We start from the raw sequence: 17,187 nt of genomic DNA on the forward strand, positions 1-17,187 counted from the left end.
AGCCGTCTAATCTGCATTTTAATCTGGATGAACTATACTTAATGCTTTAACATCGATCATGTCCTTAGCCCGCTTCCAGAGGCAGTATTGTACAATCTGCCCCACTCCTCCACCTCTAATCCAGATCAGGTGTGTGGGGGCACGTGAATGAAAACATTGAGCAGGGAAAAAAATTTAGTTTCTGTCATAATACCGAAATGGAAACCAGTCCAGAGTTTTTTCCAAATCGAACTTGGCTGGGGTGGTATGAGTCATGGAGAGAAGGGGCAGTGACTCGGGGAATGTCTAACAGATGCTTCTGCTGTGCGTGTTAATGAGAACGCATGCACTTAAGCGAAGCGTCCTGATTGATTGTTAGCAGTTTTTCTCTAAGCGTCCAATCAGAACGTGGAAATTGCGTATGGGCATCGTTCCCTGTTTGTGTTTCATCGTAGGAAAATAATAAGAGAGGAACATCTGTAGTTCCCATTACTAGTCTTCCCGTGTAAGACACAGGTGTGGGTTGAAGTGTCGCTGATGCCAGCTCAGACTAAATGCATAAATGATGTGTGAATGTCCATCTCTGTGGCACATCTCGCTTTCTGATGAATGTGCCATAATTGCCTTGCCAAATACATTGGAATGGACATTACATAAAGTAGTGCTGCTTGACATGGGTGCAGACACTGTATTAGGTCATTGGCTGGCAAATAGCCCTCAGGACTAATACACGGACACTGGGGAGGAGAATGTATCACAGCCCCGAGTGGAAATGGTCGGCTGTGTTGGGTGCGCTTAGCAAAATAACTTTCTCACCGCCACTCAGTGCACAGAATTTCCAAGTGACTCTTAAGTGTAAAAGTAGACAAATCCTTCTTCCTGTGAGGTCATCAGCTGAACAGGATTCTCTCGCCTGAGTAAAGTGGTCCTGACTGAAGAATTTTGGAAACGAGCGTAATTTACAGCTTGGTGGTGGTGATATATTCTGGGACAGCTCAAATGTCCATTTAATCGTAGAACGGGGCCGTCGTGATGCTAAGAGCTGGCAGCTAGCACCAGCTCCATGTCTCTCTTGCTCGGTGGTGCAGGGCAGGAGCTCGACGGCTCCCCCTGGCAGCCGACACCGGAGACGCAGCTCTGACGGAAGACTGGCACGCCTGCAGACACCAGGGGATAGCTGAAGGCTTAGATCACCACCGCAGGAGAGACAGACTGAGCCAGTGTCACCTCCAATCAAAGTGATCCACACCCAGCCCAGATGTGCTGCGTACAGCTCTAGTGCACCTGCACTCCATTTAATATTAGCATTCAAATCGCTGACACAAAGCAAACCTGCTAGGACCCAAGAACACTTTCCCAATACCCAACACCACCCACCAGAGCCATGGCCTGAAAAAAAAAAAACATGTAAATTCCTCCGTTATTACTGCATAGCTATGCATGTATTGTCAAGTCTACTGGTCACAATATGTTGTCTCACTTTTCTAATTGTGTAGCCCTGTAGTCTACGGTAGGTCTGCACAATGGGCTGTAGTCAGTCGTGCAGTCAACGCGGGGGAGCGCTTGTGGCCGAAAATGACATCATGTAAATTGCACCACATGTGCTCTTAACATGTTCGTACACTTCCTCTTTCTCCTCCAGCAAACCCTCCACATGCTGTGCTAAGAAACGCAGGGGGCGTCCCAGGCGCTCTCTCTCTCTCTCTCTCTCTCTCTCTCTCTCTCTCTCTCTCTCTCGCTCTCTCTCTCTCTCTCTCTCTCTTCAGCCCGTCAGTGCCGATCCACAATGCAGATTTGTTCACATTCTCCTTCTTTCTTACCCCTTTTCCCCACATGTCCTGGGTTTTCTGGACTTCACCTGGCACGTTCCCCCTGTGTTTGGACACACGTGTCAATAACAGGGACGTCTGTGGTTTATCAGGTTCTACCGGGCTTGTGTTCAGTAACGTGAGGCACAGATGGCTTCATCTCCCACTGAAGCGCTCGCATGTGACAAACACGTACAGCACACGCGGCACTCCGATTATCACAGGGCTTATATAGACCGCTTAGAAGAATGAGAAAGGCTAATAGTTTCTGTAGAAAGGCTGGATTTGATTTTAGATGACTGTGTCTCAACACTGAGCCCTGGAAAAGCTCAGCAGTGTGAGGTCATGGATTTCCGTGGCTGTGTACAGATTATAGATTGGCTTCCCTGCTCGTCCCTCTGGGCCAGATGTATTTCCTTTAAGCATCACACATTGTATTGTATCACACAAGCTCAGCTGTGTACTCAGTCTATGGGCCTAGTGCATGGGCAGGTTTGGAGGAACATGCACTTTTTGATGCTTTCGAATGGCAGGACAGTTCTCTGGCAGGCATTTCAAAAGCATGATATTAAATATTTCAAACCCTGTAGGCTCGGTGCACAGGTAGTGAGGCACAGCATGTGAAACGCACCCTGCTGTTGCTTTTCTTCGTCTTTGCAGTGGCTTAGCATGATTAAAAATTGCATGAAACTCCAGTAGTATGTGGAGAGAGCTCCGAACCCACAGGCTCTCATCTGAGGTTGGACCACCTAGAACTTCACAAGCACTTTGCTTGCACAGCTGATGTAGGACCCCTATGCAAAATGTCCTGATTTATTAACTTTAAGTGTTCTACAGTATACTTTAATCCTTGGAACCATATATATATTCTAAGTGTGCTGAACTGGTACATTACATATACAGTTTTTACAGATTTTCTTTTTAATTATCAGGGATTATCAGGGATATTTAGGCGCACTGTCATGGGAAATATTTGGCAGTGTATAAATCCGTCGGAAAGTGACGTCACATGAGGAGAGAATCCTTCCTCCCTTGTCCTGATCTGGTGTGATCTTGCGTGATGGTCTGATCATGCATAAGGCTGCAGGCACATGCTTTGGCTTTTCCGCTCATGGAAAGAATGAGTGTGTGAGGTCATGGGGCGACCTTTCTCTTTATTTTTGCTTTTCTTTCTCTTTTTTTTCCCTCTTTATTTTCTCTTTTTTTCTAATATGGTTTTCACTGGTATACCACTCAGCTCGAGGGCTTGTGATTACAGCGGCTCTCCCTCACACCACGATCTCCTTCTCTGGTGTGTGGAGTCTAATCATGGGCTTACACAGCCGGTCCTGTGTATATCAGAGCTCCGTCTCTCATAGTAACAGGAGCGTTTGGCGCGTCGTTGTTAGCGTGTCCAGTTATCTGCCTTCATCTGCAGGGCTGGCGGGTTTGATGTCTCCCTGTGTGCTGGTTCGGGGTCAGGAGGCAGATAGCCTGCTGCGGTGTGTTTTGCCACAGATCATTGGTTTCTGAGAGCATAGCTTTTAGTGGCGACATGAAGGCCCACAGATGAAAGGGTCTGATTATAGGCAAAAAACCGAGGAATGAACAGTGACATCATTCCAGCTGGGAGGCCAAGTGTTGTGGGCTTGTATTAACCACTTCTGTGTGATGTTCGAAACAATATAAGACCCTGGTGTACTGCAATAAAACATCAGATTAACACACACTCATGCTAACATTTTCCATATAGTCAATAACCTACCCATGCACACTCACACATACACACACTCATATATATTAATATACAGGATATTAGCACGTGTATTCTGGTGAGTACCTGCAGTGTGTGTGTGTGTGTGTGTGTGTGTGTGTGTGTGTGTGTGTGTGTGTGTGTGTGTGTGTGTGTGTGTGTGTGTGTGTGTGTGTGTGTGTGTGTGTGTGTGTGTGTGTGTGTCTATAGTTGTGCTTGTCTGAACACGTGTGCTTCAGTGGTTAAAGGCTCTGGCCCTGTTTGAATGGTTCAGTAGGTCCAGGCTTCAGGTTCTGCTAAATAAACATGAATCAGAACAAGGCTGGTGTGTCTCGCTGTCGCTACCGAGATGATGGATGTGCTTCTGTTGGCCTGTCCTGACCCCCTCGTCCTGAGACGTCATGTTAGTCACCCTCTCCAGCCCAAAATAACGGATGGCTTCACAGCCTGGCCGACCCCCCCCCCCCCCCCCCCACCCACCCACCCGCTCCATCTCTCCTCCACCCGCTCCATCTCTCCTCCACCCGCTCCATCTACCCCTCCACCCACTCCATCTACCCCTCCACCCACTCCATCTCTCCTCCACCCGCTCCATCTCTCCTCCACCCGCTCCATCTACCCCTCCACCCACTCCATCTCTCCTCCACCCGCTCCATCTCTCCTCCACCCGCTCCATCTCTCCTCCACCCGCTCCATCTACCCCTCCACCCACTCCATCTACCCCTCCACCCACTCCATCTCTCCTCCACCCGCTCCATCTCTCCTCCACCCGCTCCATCTCTCCTCCACCCACTCTATCTCTCCTCCACCTGCTCCATCTCTCCTCCACCCGCTCCACCTCTCCTCCACCCACTCCATCTACCCCTCCACCCACTGCATCTCTCCTCCACCCACTCCATCTACCCCTCCACCCACTCTATCTCTCCTCCACCCGCTCCATCTCTCCTCCACCCACTCCATCTACCCCTCCACCCACTCCATCTCTTCTCCACCCACTGCATCTACCCCTCCCCCCGCTCCATCTCTCCTCCACCCACTCCATCTCTCCTCCACCCACTCCATCTCTCCTCCACCCGCTCCATCTACCCCTCCACCCACTGCATCTACCCCTCCACCCACTCCATCTACCCCTCCACCCACTGCATCTACCCCTCCCCCCGCTCCATCTCTCCTCCACCCACTCCATCTCTCCTCCACCCACTCCATCTCTCCTCCACCCGCTCCATCTACCCCTCCACCCACTGCATCTACCCCTCCACCCACTCCATCTACCCCTCCACCCACTGCATCTACCCCTCCACCCGCTCCATCTCTCCTCCACCCGCTCCATCTGCACTGCCCCTGGAGAGGATGTTAGAATGGCCTGGCTGAAAACTGCTCCATCTACCAGCCCTTTGGCAGCTGCTGACTACATGTATGCACATCCGTATTAATCAAGCTGTATGGAGGGTCCAAGACGCTAACAATAAGATGTAGAGTGACCTGCCACTACGTCACCGTGGAACACAGACCAAACTAAACAAGGATCGTATGAAGGAGTGATGTCATCCACGCACCCCGGACCACACAAACATGAACAATGGTTCCTAATCCCGTCATCCGTCATGCAGGACAGTTGGGCCCCGCTGTCCCGCTCCACCACGTCTCAGTTCTTCCACCGATCAGCTCCGGCCTCGTGGCCTGGCTTGCACTGGTGCTGACAGGTCCGTGCGTGTCTGGGTAGGGCCGGTGTTGGGGGGGGGCACTATGGCATACTCGCTCCCTTGTGTTCTCCTCTGACGAACAAAGAGGAGGCATCCATTGACTCAACACCTGCACGGACACAGTTCAAAGGATTATACGGGGGTGAGATTGTTTGAACGTGTACACTGGGCACCAGGGTGTGTGTGTGTGTGTGTGTGTGTGTGTGTGTGTGTGTACATGTGCTTGAGAATGGGTGTGTCTGTTTGTGTTTCAATAAAGAGAAGCAGCTGTGGATTGTCCAGTATCCTGCAGGTTTTTCCAGAGTGCTTCATAGAGCACATTGACACATTGAGATCTAATCCATGTTTTGAATTAGCTGTTCAGAACACGTGATGCTGTTTCTCTGGACGGATGCGTGTTTCCCCTCAGAGCTGCTGCCGTGCCCCCGTGGGCTTGTCAGAGCACCACCGAGACCTTCATGACCACTGGCCCCCTCACAAGGAGAAGTTACCTCACCACTATTTTTGTTTGTGTATTTTTATAAATATTAGTAAATGGTTTTTTGTTTGTTTATTTTATTTCCTTTCATCGGTTTTATTTACCCACTGTTTTCATGTGATTCTTTTCCCTCCCACATTTATATTTTATTCCTCTATCCTATTTCAGGATGGGTAACTATATAGTTTGATGAAATTTAAAATTTTGAATTGTTTGAATTTAGTTCAATAAATTGTCCACCTCATAAGGTCCTTGCAGTTGTCTGTGATGAAGTGAAAGCTGTTGTGAAAGAGTGTTTTGATCCAACTCATCTAGCAGGAGTGCCGATGAAGAAAACGGTGTTGTTTAAGTGTGTTATTTGACCTGGGCAACGTAGCCCTCACAGGCTCAGACGTGCCGTTACACTTGAGATCTGTGAGATCTGTGAGTCCTGTGAGTCCTGTGCTAATGTAATGTACTGTAATGCTAAGCTATGGTGTATTCATGAACCTCACTTCGTAGGGCAGTTGTGCTACAGATTCACACATCACATCAAAGGTTAAAGGATTCATATTAAAATCTTATAGCCTCCATATGCCTTTGTTCAGAAAGGCAGAAGAGAATCATAGATTCAGAAGAGAATCAAAAGAGATTCAGAAAAGAGAATCAAAAGAGATTCAGAAAAGAGAATCAAAAGAGATTCAGAAGAGAATCAAAAGAAATTCAGAAGAGGTTCAGGTTTCAGGTTTAATATATTCTGAATCTACGAAAAGTTTTTAGTCCTCTTCTGAAATGTCTTTTCCCATTTTTTCATAACGTTACTTTAAAAAAGTAATTAGTTATAGTTACTCACTACTTGTTCAAAAAAGTAACTGAGTTAGTAACTGAATTACTCTATAATAAAAGTAACTCGTTACCAGGAAAAGTAACTATTTGCATTACAGTAAAAAAAAAAGTTATATGCCAATGAATAAGGATTGTTTGAAAAAGCAGTTTTCACAGTCAGTTGAAATGAGTAGATCAGAAAGGTGTTTAACTTTTGATATTTATTGCATATCCACAGACCAGTGCAGGATAAAAACCTTTAAAATCCCAAATCTATGTGGAAAAAAAAAGCAAATATAAACAGTTACACTATATAAAGTGCATTTACATCTATCAAAAGAAATTTAATTATCTCAACCTGAGACAACTGGTTTGTTCACAACAGAAGTAAACTTAACAATAAAACCTCTATTCTTAATTAAATAAATAAAATACCCAGTCTGGTAGACATTCAGGAACTTCAAGTATTTTCTTAAATAATGTTTATATCGCCACCTTGAAAATGCTAATTTTTCTTCGGCTTGCTCCTGACTCGCCATTTCTGCCTCTTCTCCGTTTGTGTCTGTCACTGGCGTGCTTTGGCGCGCGTGTAAAAACACTGGATCTGATTGGCTACCATAACGCTGCCTTAGCCAATCACTTACTGACTTATTAAGTTAAACAGGTGTTATACCGAGAACTGTGACCTATCGAGATCTGTTACTTCTCACTAGCCTGGACAGCGGTCCGCTCGGATTACGGTTAGTATATCAATATATAGTAACGCACAGCTTTTAATGACCAGTAACGTCAACGGCGTTGTAACGACAGGAAAAGTAATGAATTATATTATCCCGTTACGGCATTATTCACAACACTGTTCATAAGTGACTTATGTTGTAGGAGATGTAGAGAATTAATTTGTGAAACATGATGACAAACAATGTTAAATCTTCCTCAAAATTCCTTGTTTCTTAATAACTGCTTTGATCACAAGAAATCCTAAATGATCCCCCACGATCCTCAGATCATTATGTTGCAGTGGTGACCAGATCTCATTGTATCTGCTTACATACTGCAATCAGACATACATGCACATATGTGCAGTTTAAACTCATATTCAAACTCTTAATTAAACTCGTCATCAGACCACTACAGGACAAATGTCTTTGTATGGAAATGCATTCAGCTGACCTGTAGGGGAAGATCAGTACGAGCACTTAATACGAACCTCGTTGTGTTTCTGAGATTCACATGATCAGACTGGACATTCAATTCATGAATTTTTAGCTTCTTTCTGCCAGCAGATATTGGATAAGACACACTGCCAAAGTACTTTACATAGTTTCCACCTCTTGAAAAAACGACTTTCAATTGCCAATAACAACGACTCTGTCTTCACTCCAGAACGCCGGAGGGGAAAATGGACGTGTCAGCGGTGCGTGACATTCTGGAGAAATTAGATTTTCCTGTCCTTCCCTTAACATTGAACATATTCCCTTGATCGTTGGAAAATGGCAAGATTGGAGCCCCTTACTTCATTTTCCACTGGGTTAGCCTTGTCTACCCCATTTTCTGGTATGTCAGTCACGGCTGAGTGATTGACGTGTGAGACCAGCTCTCTCTTGGCCTTCGGTCATAGCTGAAATCGCAGAATGCCGTCGTGGTGCAGTACCAGAGTCGACCTGCGGGTGCACGTGCCGTCCGGCTCGACGCTAACCATCTGTGTCAGCACTGAGTGTAAATTTACATCCTTCATCTTCCCTTCAAACTTTCCTCCTCCTCTCAGTAGCTTTCAGAAGTACATAAATATGATGGCTTGTTCAGTACTGGGTGGGGTTTGTTAGCATGGGGGGGGGCTCCGTTGCCCACAGTGGAACATTCGTGGTCTGGGCTCTGCGTTTGAAGTCCTACCAAAAACACCACTCAACCCAGGGAGAGTCCCGCGGAGTTAATCGCGGCCGGCACGTACGTTGACCTTGCCCCCGTGGTGCCAGACCCAGACCCTACTGAACAAGGTGTGCTCTGTGAGCCCCTGTTTGGATTCAGCTGCCTTTCATCCGCAAGTCATTGCTCAGCTTTGCTTATGCTACCAGAGAGGCACCACCAGTCCATCCAGGTGATAGTAGCTGGTAGCTGTCTGGCTACGGGAAGAGTAGCAGCAGCTAATGAGAAGCTGCATGACGTGTGATAGGACACCGCATCGGTGCAGTGCAGCTGCTTTGAAACTGTTTGAAACTCTCCACTGAAAAGCAAACCTTTCCCTGCTGAAGATTCCTTCCTCTGGTGTTTGTTTGGTGTTTCCTGAAATTGTTCTGTGGACCACGGACGTAGTTTTGGGGGGGACATGTCCCCCCCACTTTTTCAAAAGCCGGTTTTGGTCCCCCCCAGTTTTTACAGTTAAAACCAAATATTTAAGTAGCGACGAAGTCATGTCCCCCCCACTTTTTAACGGTTAAAAAAACAATATCCAAATAGCGACAAATCTAGCACTAGGATCATGCAGCTCCGAGCTCCCCCCCCCCCCCCCCCCCCCCCCCCCGCTCAACAATTTTTGTTCACAGCGCTCAACAATTTTCATTCAACCCCCCCCCCCCCCCCCCCCCCCCGCTCAACAGTTCGCCACCCCAGGTTGTGTCCCCCCCACTTATGAAATCAAAACTACGTCCATGCTGTGGACTACACTGAAGGAGGAGCACACAAAACAAGTTGGAGACTTGGTCCATTCCACAAAGCAGCACAACACTGGACCTCACTAAAGAAATTAGTCACATTTTTAGCAGTTATTATAAATTTAACAAGCCATGTTAATGTAAAATAACTTGGAGTATGAGCATATTGTAAGTAAATTGTGTTGAAAGTGTTTCAACAATGTGGCTATTTGAATTTTTCATGAAGCACTGTAGCTTCGAAGCTTCAGTTTTAGCTTTTTAGCGTAGCTTTGAGTCAGGTCAAAGAGCAGTCCAGTATGAGGTCATATCCTGTCTGCTGTGGCAGGTCATGGGAAAGAGATTCCAGTAAGAACACATGCGCTTAGTGATCGCTCACTTTTTCCATATAACCATGGTAAACATAAAATAAATTAATAAATAATTCTCAGTACAAAGTTATTTACCACAGAAGGGGAAAAATGGAAAAGGGCTTCTTGCTTTTCAGATCATTGATGTTGGCTCATGGCCTAAAAACACGCGACGTCTGTGAGTCTGAAGAGCTTTAAATGAGCCTCACTGCTGACGAATCCTCAGTGTGTGTGTCTAACGCACCTCTCCTCAGCACATGTGCACTACCATCAAGGACCCTGAGGGTTCCTGACCCTAGGAACATTCTGCAGTCTTTTCTTCAGGGCGTTGCGGTTGTGCGGAAGTGTGTGTTTTGACTTGGGCCATTAAGCTCTCCTCTCCTCACAGCTGAGCATCATTGCTGTAGTCTTCTGGCCCAACGTGGAGGGGGAGGAGATAGAGGCAGGACCACCCCCTGAAGTGGAGGGGGAGGAGATAGAGGCAGGACCACCCCCTGAAGCGGAGGAGGGAGGAGATAGAGGCAGGACCACCCCCTGAAGGGGAGGGGGGAGGAGATAGAGGCAGGACCACCCCCTGAAGGGGAGGGGGGAAGAGATAGAGGCAGGACCACCCCCTGAAGCGGAGGGGGAGGAGATAGAGACAGGATCACCCCCTGAAGGGGAGGGGGAGGAGATAGAGGCAGGACCACCCCCTGAAGGGGAGGAGGGAGGAGATAGAGGCAGGACCACCCCCTGAAGCGGAGGGGGAGGAGATAGAGGCAGGACCACCCCCTGAAGCGGAGGGGGAGGAGATAGAGGCAGGACCACCCCCTGAAGCGGAGGGGGAGGAGATAGAGGCAGGACCACCCCCTGAAGCGGAGGGGGAGGAGATAGAGGCAGGACCACCCCCTGAAGGGGAGGAGGGAGGAGATAGAGGCAGGACCACCCCCTGAAGCGGAGGAGGGAGGAGATAGAGGCAGGACCACCCCCTGAAGCGGAGGGGGAGGAGATAGAGGCAGGACCACCCCCTGAAGCGGAGGAGGGAGGAGATAGAGGCAGGACCACCCCCTGAAGCGGAGGGGGAGGAGATAGAGGCAGGACCACCCCCTGAAGCGGAGGGGGAGGAGATAGAGGCAGGACCACCCCCTGAAGGGGAGGAGGGAGGAGATAGAGGCAGGACCACCCCCTGAAGCGGAGGAGGGAGGAGATAGAGGCAGGACCACCCCCTGAAGCAGAGGGGGAGGAGATAGAGGCAGGACCACCCCCTGAAGGGGAGGAGGGAGGAGATAGAGACAGGACCACCCCCTGAAGCGGAGGGGGAGGAGATAGAGGCAGGACCACCCCCTGAAGCGGAGGGGGAGGAGATAGAGGCAGGACCACCCCCTGAAGCGGAGGGGGAGGAGATAGAGGCAGGACCACCCCCTGAAGGGGAGGAGGGAGGAGATAGAGACAGGACCACCCCCTGAAGCGGAGGGGGAGGAGATAGAGGCAGGACCACCCCCTGAAGCGGAGGAGGGAGGAGATAGAGGCAGGACCACCCCCTGAAGGGGAGGAGGGAGGAGATAGAGGCAGGACCACCCCCTGAAGCGGAGGAGGAGGAGATAGAGGCAGGACCACCCCCTGAAGCGGAGGAGGGAGGAGATAGAGGCAGGACCACCCCCTGAAGCGGAGGAGGGAGGAGATAGAGGCAGGACCACCCCCTGAAGCGGAGGGGGAGGAGATAGAGGCAGGACCACCCCCTGAAGGGGAGGAGGGAGGAGATAGAGGCAGGACCACCCCCTGAAGCGGAGGTACACGGTATGTGTTTATTGGGCTTGAAATGTTTTTCTTGGCCCATCTACACCTGTGTGCACAGAGAGGAACCAGGAGAACCTCCTGAGATCTCAGGCCTTCACGTCCGAGTCTCATCTATTTACATCCTTCATTCTTCTACTTCGTTTCTTTGACCTGAGCTCACATGGAGAGACTGTAATGTCCCAGAATACTTTATTAACAAGAGATTTTAGTTAGAATTGGATTTCCTGTTCCTCCAACTCCAGTGAACAGTTATTTTTGTTTGTTATTTATGATTAATATTTACTTGCTTGTTTTCTGTTTTGGGGGGGGGGGGTGCTAATGCTCAGCTATTGTAGATTTTTTAAATGACTAAACAGACCTTATTAATGTTTTTACAGGTTCACAATCTCAGATGTGTTTTCCACAGCCTTGACTTTCATGTCAAAGACTGAATCACTGGGGGGTTTGGCACTCTCTTTCATGCAGGTCCCCCCTCAGAAATCATAGAACGTAGCTGACAAAACAGTTATGATTATATTTTCTACACAAACAGTAACTAATCAGAGCAGTCTGAAAGCCTGCAGCTAGGAATGAGAAAAGCGGAGTGATTTTCTGTAGGATGGATTGGAAGAGGAGATATATTCGACCTTGTCACCTCTACTTCTTGAGTTTCTTTCCACATTTAAGCTTGTAGGTGCTGTGCTTTTGGATGTCATTCAAAAGTTGCTTTGCTTTTTTTTTATCATTCTCGAGGCCTGGCGTGGTGTGAACTGCTCTCTCCCTGTTCCCGGCCTACTGTGGCTACTTGATGGCAGCCATGAATCAGTTGTCATCATTGATCCTTCCTTGGGAATAAGAGCTGGAATTCATTCAAGGAAGTTAGACCCAGAGAGCCTTCCAGTGATTGGCAGTGTGAACAGACAGTATGAATGACACAAAGTACTAAGATTATAGATTTACGAGTGATTACGATATTCGTACATGTTACTCTAGATCAACGATTGCTGGCACTCAACGATGGCATCAGATCTGTGACTTCTGTCTCCACCTCTCGCTCTGTGACCTGCAGCAGTGTCCGTGTAATTGGCTTCATGGCCTTTGTCAACTGTTGCCTGTGCTGTTTTATCCACATCTGTGCCTTCAGTGAACGAAGTCAAATTCCGATTTGCCTTTATATAAGCAATTGCAGTGTGTTTCTCCTGTGAGCGAATGAATATGATGCTTCCCTGTGTCTTTAGAAGAGGGCTGTAATTAAGGGGGTTAAGAAGAGGGCCCACATCTCACTGAGCAGCTCCTCATCTTCCTGTCTCTGCTGTCTGAGCACGGGATCCCAAGCAAACAGACGCCCCCCCCCCCACCACCAGCCTAAGTGCTACGGAAAAACCAGGAGCTGAGAACCGCGGCCAAGCCAACGTCGCGGCGAGCCAGACCTGGCGAGTGGAGGGCAGACCCGGCGAGTGGAGCGTAGACCCAGCGTCTCACTGCGAGGAACTCTTCGTTTGTTATTATTTCCCATGTTCTGCAAACCCCGTAATACCTTCCATATTAAAGCGTGCGTCCTACGCAGCCCTCGGCAGGCTTTATTTCAGGGGTCACAAACCAAAGAAGCCACAAGAAAAAACGTTTTGCCATTTTCCACCATGCATGGGCTAATGTGCTAAAAAAACCACGCATCTGGTTTTTGACTATCGCTGACGAGCTGAGCTACATTTCTGAGGAGCGTCCAACGACCCACTGTGTTCACAGGGTTTTTGATTCCCTTTTGAAAGAACGTTTCCTGAGTGGCTCACAGTAGGGTGCAGTACAATCAGAATGAATTAATGTTCATGATATTTAGGATATTTAAGTCAATTAAAAGTAGGTAAGAATATATGACCAATGAATATGGAGTTTCTGTTCGAGTACTTGTAATCCAGTCCTGCTAATCCAGGTTTTATTCTCTATAAGGCTGAACAGTGAGCTTAAATGCTGCCTTCTCTACCTGATACATTTATATAAAAGTGCACTGAGAGGCAACATCTATATCACAATTATATGCATAATAATATATGCATAACTACAGCTTTCAGAAACTAAACAAAAGTGCTGTTTTGTTTGTTTTGTTCAGTCTTCATCTTCAGAGGCTCAGAGTCAGCTAAGGGCTTGTGGAGAGCCCAGCTCTTCTCTAGAGAGACCCATGAGCTCATTGTTTTGGCAGGTCTTCACATCCTCTGCCTCACTGTGGAGATGAACGGTAGCCTTCAGCATATCCAGTGGCCCAGACGACACTCTGCTACAGGGACCAGGCTATCACTTCACTTTCACTCTCCATTTATTATATATCTAAGTATAACGTGCATCTGGGACTCAACGGCTGGGGTAATACAGAGCGTTTCTTCGCCTCTAAGAGCTGATAACGCTAAAAGCTAAAGCATTTAATTAAGATGTTTCATAAAACAAAGCCAGGTTATATATGTCCCAGGGACCTGTTGGTCTTAGTCAACATGCTGAATCGCTTCTTGAGCTGAGATGTGAGACAAGAGCCATTGATGTAGTGAGGAGACTACAGTGTCCTGGAGGAGGAGACTACATCCTGGAGGAGGAGACTACGTCCTGGACAAGGAGACTACATCCTGGACGAGGAGACTACATCCTGGAGGAGGAGACTACGTCCTGGACAAGGAGACTACATCCTGGATGAGGAGACTACATCCTGGAAGAGGAGACTACGTCCTGGACAAGGAGACTACATCCTGGATGAGGAGACTACATCCTGGAGGAGGAGACTGGAGGAGGAGACTACATCCTGGACAAGGAGACTATGTCCTGGATGAGGAGACTGCGTCTTGGACGATTAGACTGCGTCCTCGACGAGGAGACTGCGTCCTCGACGAGGAGACTGCGTCCTCGACGAGGAGACTGCGTCCTGGAGGAGGAGACTACATCGTGGAGGAGGAGACTACATCGTGGAGGAGGAGACTACGTCCTGGACAAGGAGACTACATCCTGGACGAGGAGACTACATCCTGGAGGAGGAGACTGGAGGAGGAGACTACATCCTGGACAAGGAGACTATGTCCTGGATGAGGAGACTGCGTCTTGGATGATTAGACTGCGTCCTCGACGAGAAGACTGCGTCCTGGAGGAGGAGACTACATCGTGGAGGAGGAGACTGCGTCCTGGACAAGGAGACTACATCCTGGAGGAGGAGACTACATCCTGGAGGAGGAGACTACGTCCTGGACGAGGAGACTACATACTGGAGGAGGAGACTACGTCCTGGAGGAGGAGACTACGTCCTGGACGAGGAGACTACATACTGGAGGAGGAGACTACGTCCTGGACGAGGAGACTATGTCCTGGACGAGGAGACTGCGTCCTGGACGATTAGACTGCGTCCTAGACGATTAGACTGCGTCCTGGACGAGGAGACTACATCCTGGACGAGGAGACTGCGTCCTGGACGATTAGACTACATCCTGAAGAAGGAGACTGCGTCCTGGACGATTAGAGTACATCATGGGTAGGGAGACTACATCATGGATGATGCTGTTAACGAAGTGATAATTTTGCTGTCGTTTATGTGCCCTCTGATGTCATCACAAGTGTCACATTTGATGTCATCACAAGTGCCACATCTACATCGTGGAGGAGGAGACTGCGTCCTGGACAAGGAGACTACATCCTGGAGGAGGAGACTACATCCTGGAGGAGGAGACTACGTCCTGGACGAGGAGACTACATACTGGAGGAGGAGACTACGTCCTGGACGAGGAGACTACATCCTGGAGGAGGAGACTACGTCCTGGACGAGGAGACTACATACTGGAGGAGGAGACTACGTCCTGGACGAGGAGACTATGTCCTGGACGAGGAGACTGCGTCCTGGACGATTAGACTGCGTCCTGGATGAGGAGACTGCGTCCTGGATGAGGAGACTACATCCTGGACGAGGAGACTGCGTCCTGGACGATTAGACTACATCCTGAAGAAGGAGACTGCGTCCTGGACGATTAGAGTACATCATGGGTAGGGAGACTACATCATGGATGATGCTGTTAACGAAGTGATAATTTTGCTGTCGTTTATGTGCCCTCTGATGTCATCACAAGTGTCACATTTGATCTCTGAGAATTTGAAGCAGGACTTTTAAAATGCTGATGAAAGCTTGGACCAGCACATTAAGCCCGCACACCTAATGAAACTTCTCACCACATTGACTTCTGCCCAACTGGCAGTATGAACAATAGTTCTCCTGTTAATTTCACTGCAGAAAGAGCTGGACTGTAGTTACACTGTGCATGGGCCAGTGAGCAGACCAACAGTGTTTTCCTTCATAGAGAGCCGTCATGAGGAAATTACCTGTAATTATGATCTAAAAGTGACTTCAAAACCATTATTGTTCCGTTCTTGTGCACAGGACCTTTGGAAGTTGGTCCTCTTTCAACAGCTGGTCCTGATTAACAGTAACGTTAGGGAAAGATGTCTCGGTCTCAGAAAGGAGAGAGTAGATACATGTTTCTGTAAGAGCATCATAGTCTGCCTGGTCTTCCTGGAGACCTGCCCTGTGTTCTCAGCCACGTGTCTTTAGCTACAGTTAAGAATTTCAGGACGGCACTTTTTCACCATTTCCAGCTGGTCTAACAGCACAAGTTATTTTGCTCTGTTTGCCACAGCACAAAAGCACGAAACAGTTACATAAGTCTGTGTCATAACTTCCACGGAGGGCAAGAGGACGTGTTTTTATTTCCGCCTGTCTGTTTGTGTACTTAAACGTCCCTGGACACTGGCTAGTCAAACAGGAATGTGCACAATAGTCATAATTAGTCCATTTATTACGCAGTTCTGTTTTCTCCAAATCCCATCAGCAGATGCAGGTAGTGTGAAGAAAACCTTTCAGTGCTTTAGATCACTAGAGTAAATCAAATGGTTTGTAATCCTGTAACAAAAATTCATGAAAGGAAATAAGGTATTTTGAGGCTATCATCACTGGTTGTGGATGCTGTGTGCTGAGTGTTGTGTGCTGACTGCTGACTGCTGGCATGAACGCACTGGCTGCCATTATGTTTCCCTGTTTCTCTTTGTAAACTATTGTTGCACTTTCACTTTTGGCCAGTTCGACTTGTTTTTGTGTAAAATGTCTATTTGGCCAATGTGAGTTTTTCCCTCTTTGTTCCATCGTGCTGCTCCTTGAGAGAAATGGCCTTGTTTGATCTTCCTGCAGAAGAATCACTTTCGATTATGCTTGTTCTCTTTTGCATTCAGCCATCAGCCCCACTATATAAACAGATTATAGACGAAATGCCAATTCATCTGGATTGCTCTCGCCACTTGTAATTAATATTACATTAACAGCTATTTTGTAATGTACTAATGACAGGAACTGTTGAATTTAAGGGATTGTAACATTACTGGCATCAGGTCATCTTTGGCATGGTAGTTCTGGTTGAGTATGCTTTGTGGCTTTTAGTACTTGCGTTAGAATGCTAACGGCAATGCTTATGCTACCAATCTGCTGTCGGCACCACCCGAACCCATCCCAGGTGTTATTACAGCTCCACCCTAACCCATCCCAGGTGTTACTGCAGCTCCACCCTAACCCATCCCAGGTGTTACTACAGCTCCACCCGAACCCATCCCAGGTGTTATTACAGCTCCACCCTAACCCATCCCAGGTGTTATTACAGCTCCACCCGAACCCATCCCAGGTGTTATTACAGCTCCACCCTAACCCATCCCAGGTGTTATTACAGCTCCACCCTAACCCATCCCAGGTGTTATTACAGCTCCACCCTAACCCATCCCAGGTGTTATTACAGCTCCACCCTAACCCATCCCAGGTGTTATTGCAGGTTGGAAACCCCTGGGACAGGCACACAATCCACGTGCAGCAGCCGCTTACATGATCTCACGGTGCTGGAATGCTTCACCGTCTCCATGTAAGGGGTCAA

At 48.2% G+C, this 17,187-nt stretch overlaps 2 protein-coding genes across 3 annotated transcripts in view; both read left to right on the forward strand.

Moving 5' to 3' along the window:
- The window catches only part of ralgps1 (Ral GEF with PH domain and SH3 binding motif 1), a 109,986-nt gene that overhangs the window by 59,580 nt on the left and 33,219 nt on the right, over positions 1-17,187 (forward strand). The window lies entirely within an intron of this gene.
- Positions 13,934-15,562, forward strand: LOC143511528 (uncharacterized). The gene is made up of 3 exons (XM_077001133.1): positions 13,934-14,219; positions 14,348-14,759; positions 14,867-15,562. Exons 1-3 carry the CDS (start codon positions 13,934-13,936, stop codon positions 15,147-15,149), a joined length of 981 nt encoding a protein of 326 aa, XP_076857248.1. The 3' UTR covers positions 15,150-15,562.

This window comes from Brachyhypopomus gauderio, chromosome 4 (genome assembly GCF_052324685.1).
Source record: "Brachyhypopomus gauderio isolate BG-103 chromosome 4, BGAUD_0.2, whole genome shotgun sequence".
Taxonomy (NCBI): domain Eukaryota; kingdom Metazoa; phylum Chordata; class Actinopteri; order Gymnotiformes; family Hypopomidae; genus Brachyhypopomus; species Brachyhypopomus gauderio.

What these genes read in the sequence shown, in the direction of transcription:
- LOC143511528 (XM_077001133.1), top strand. Translation starts at nt 13,934, where the DNA reads ATGAGGAGACTACATCCTGGAAGAGGAGACTACGTCCTGGACAAGGAG. An exon ending in ATCGTGGAGGAGGAGACTAC is followed by an intron (nt 14,220 to 14,347) that starts GTCCTGGACAAG and finishes TTGGATGATTAG; the next exon opens with ACTGCGTCCTCGACGAGAAG. An exon ending in ACGATTAGAGTACATCATGG is followed by an intron (nt 14,760 to 14,866) that starts GTAGGGAGACTA and finishes TGTCATCACAAG; the next exon opens with TGCCACATCTACATCGTGGA.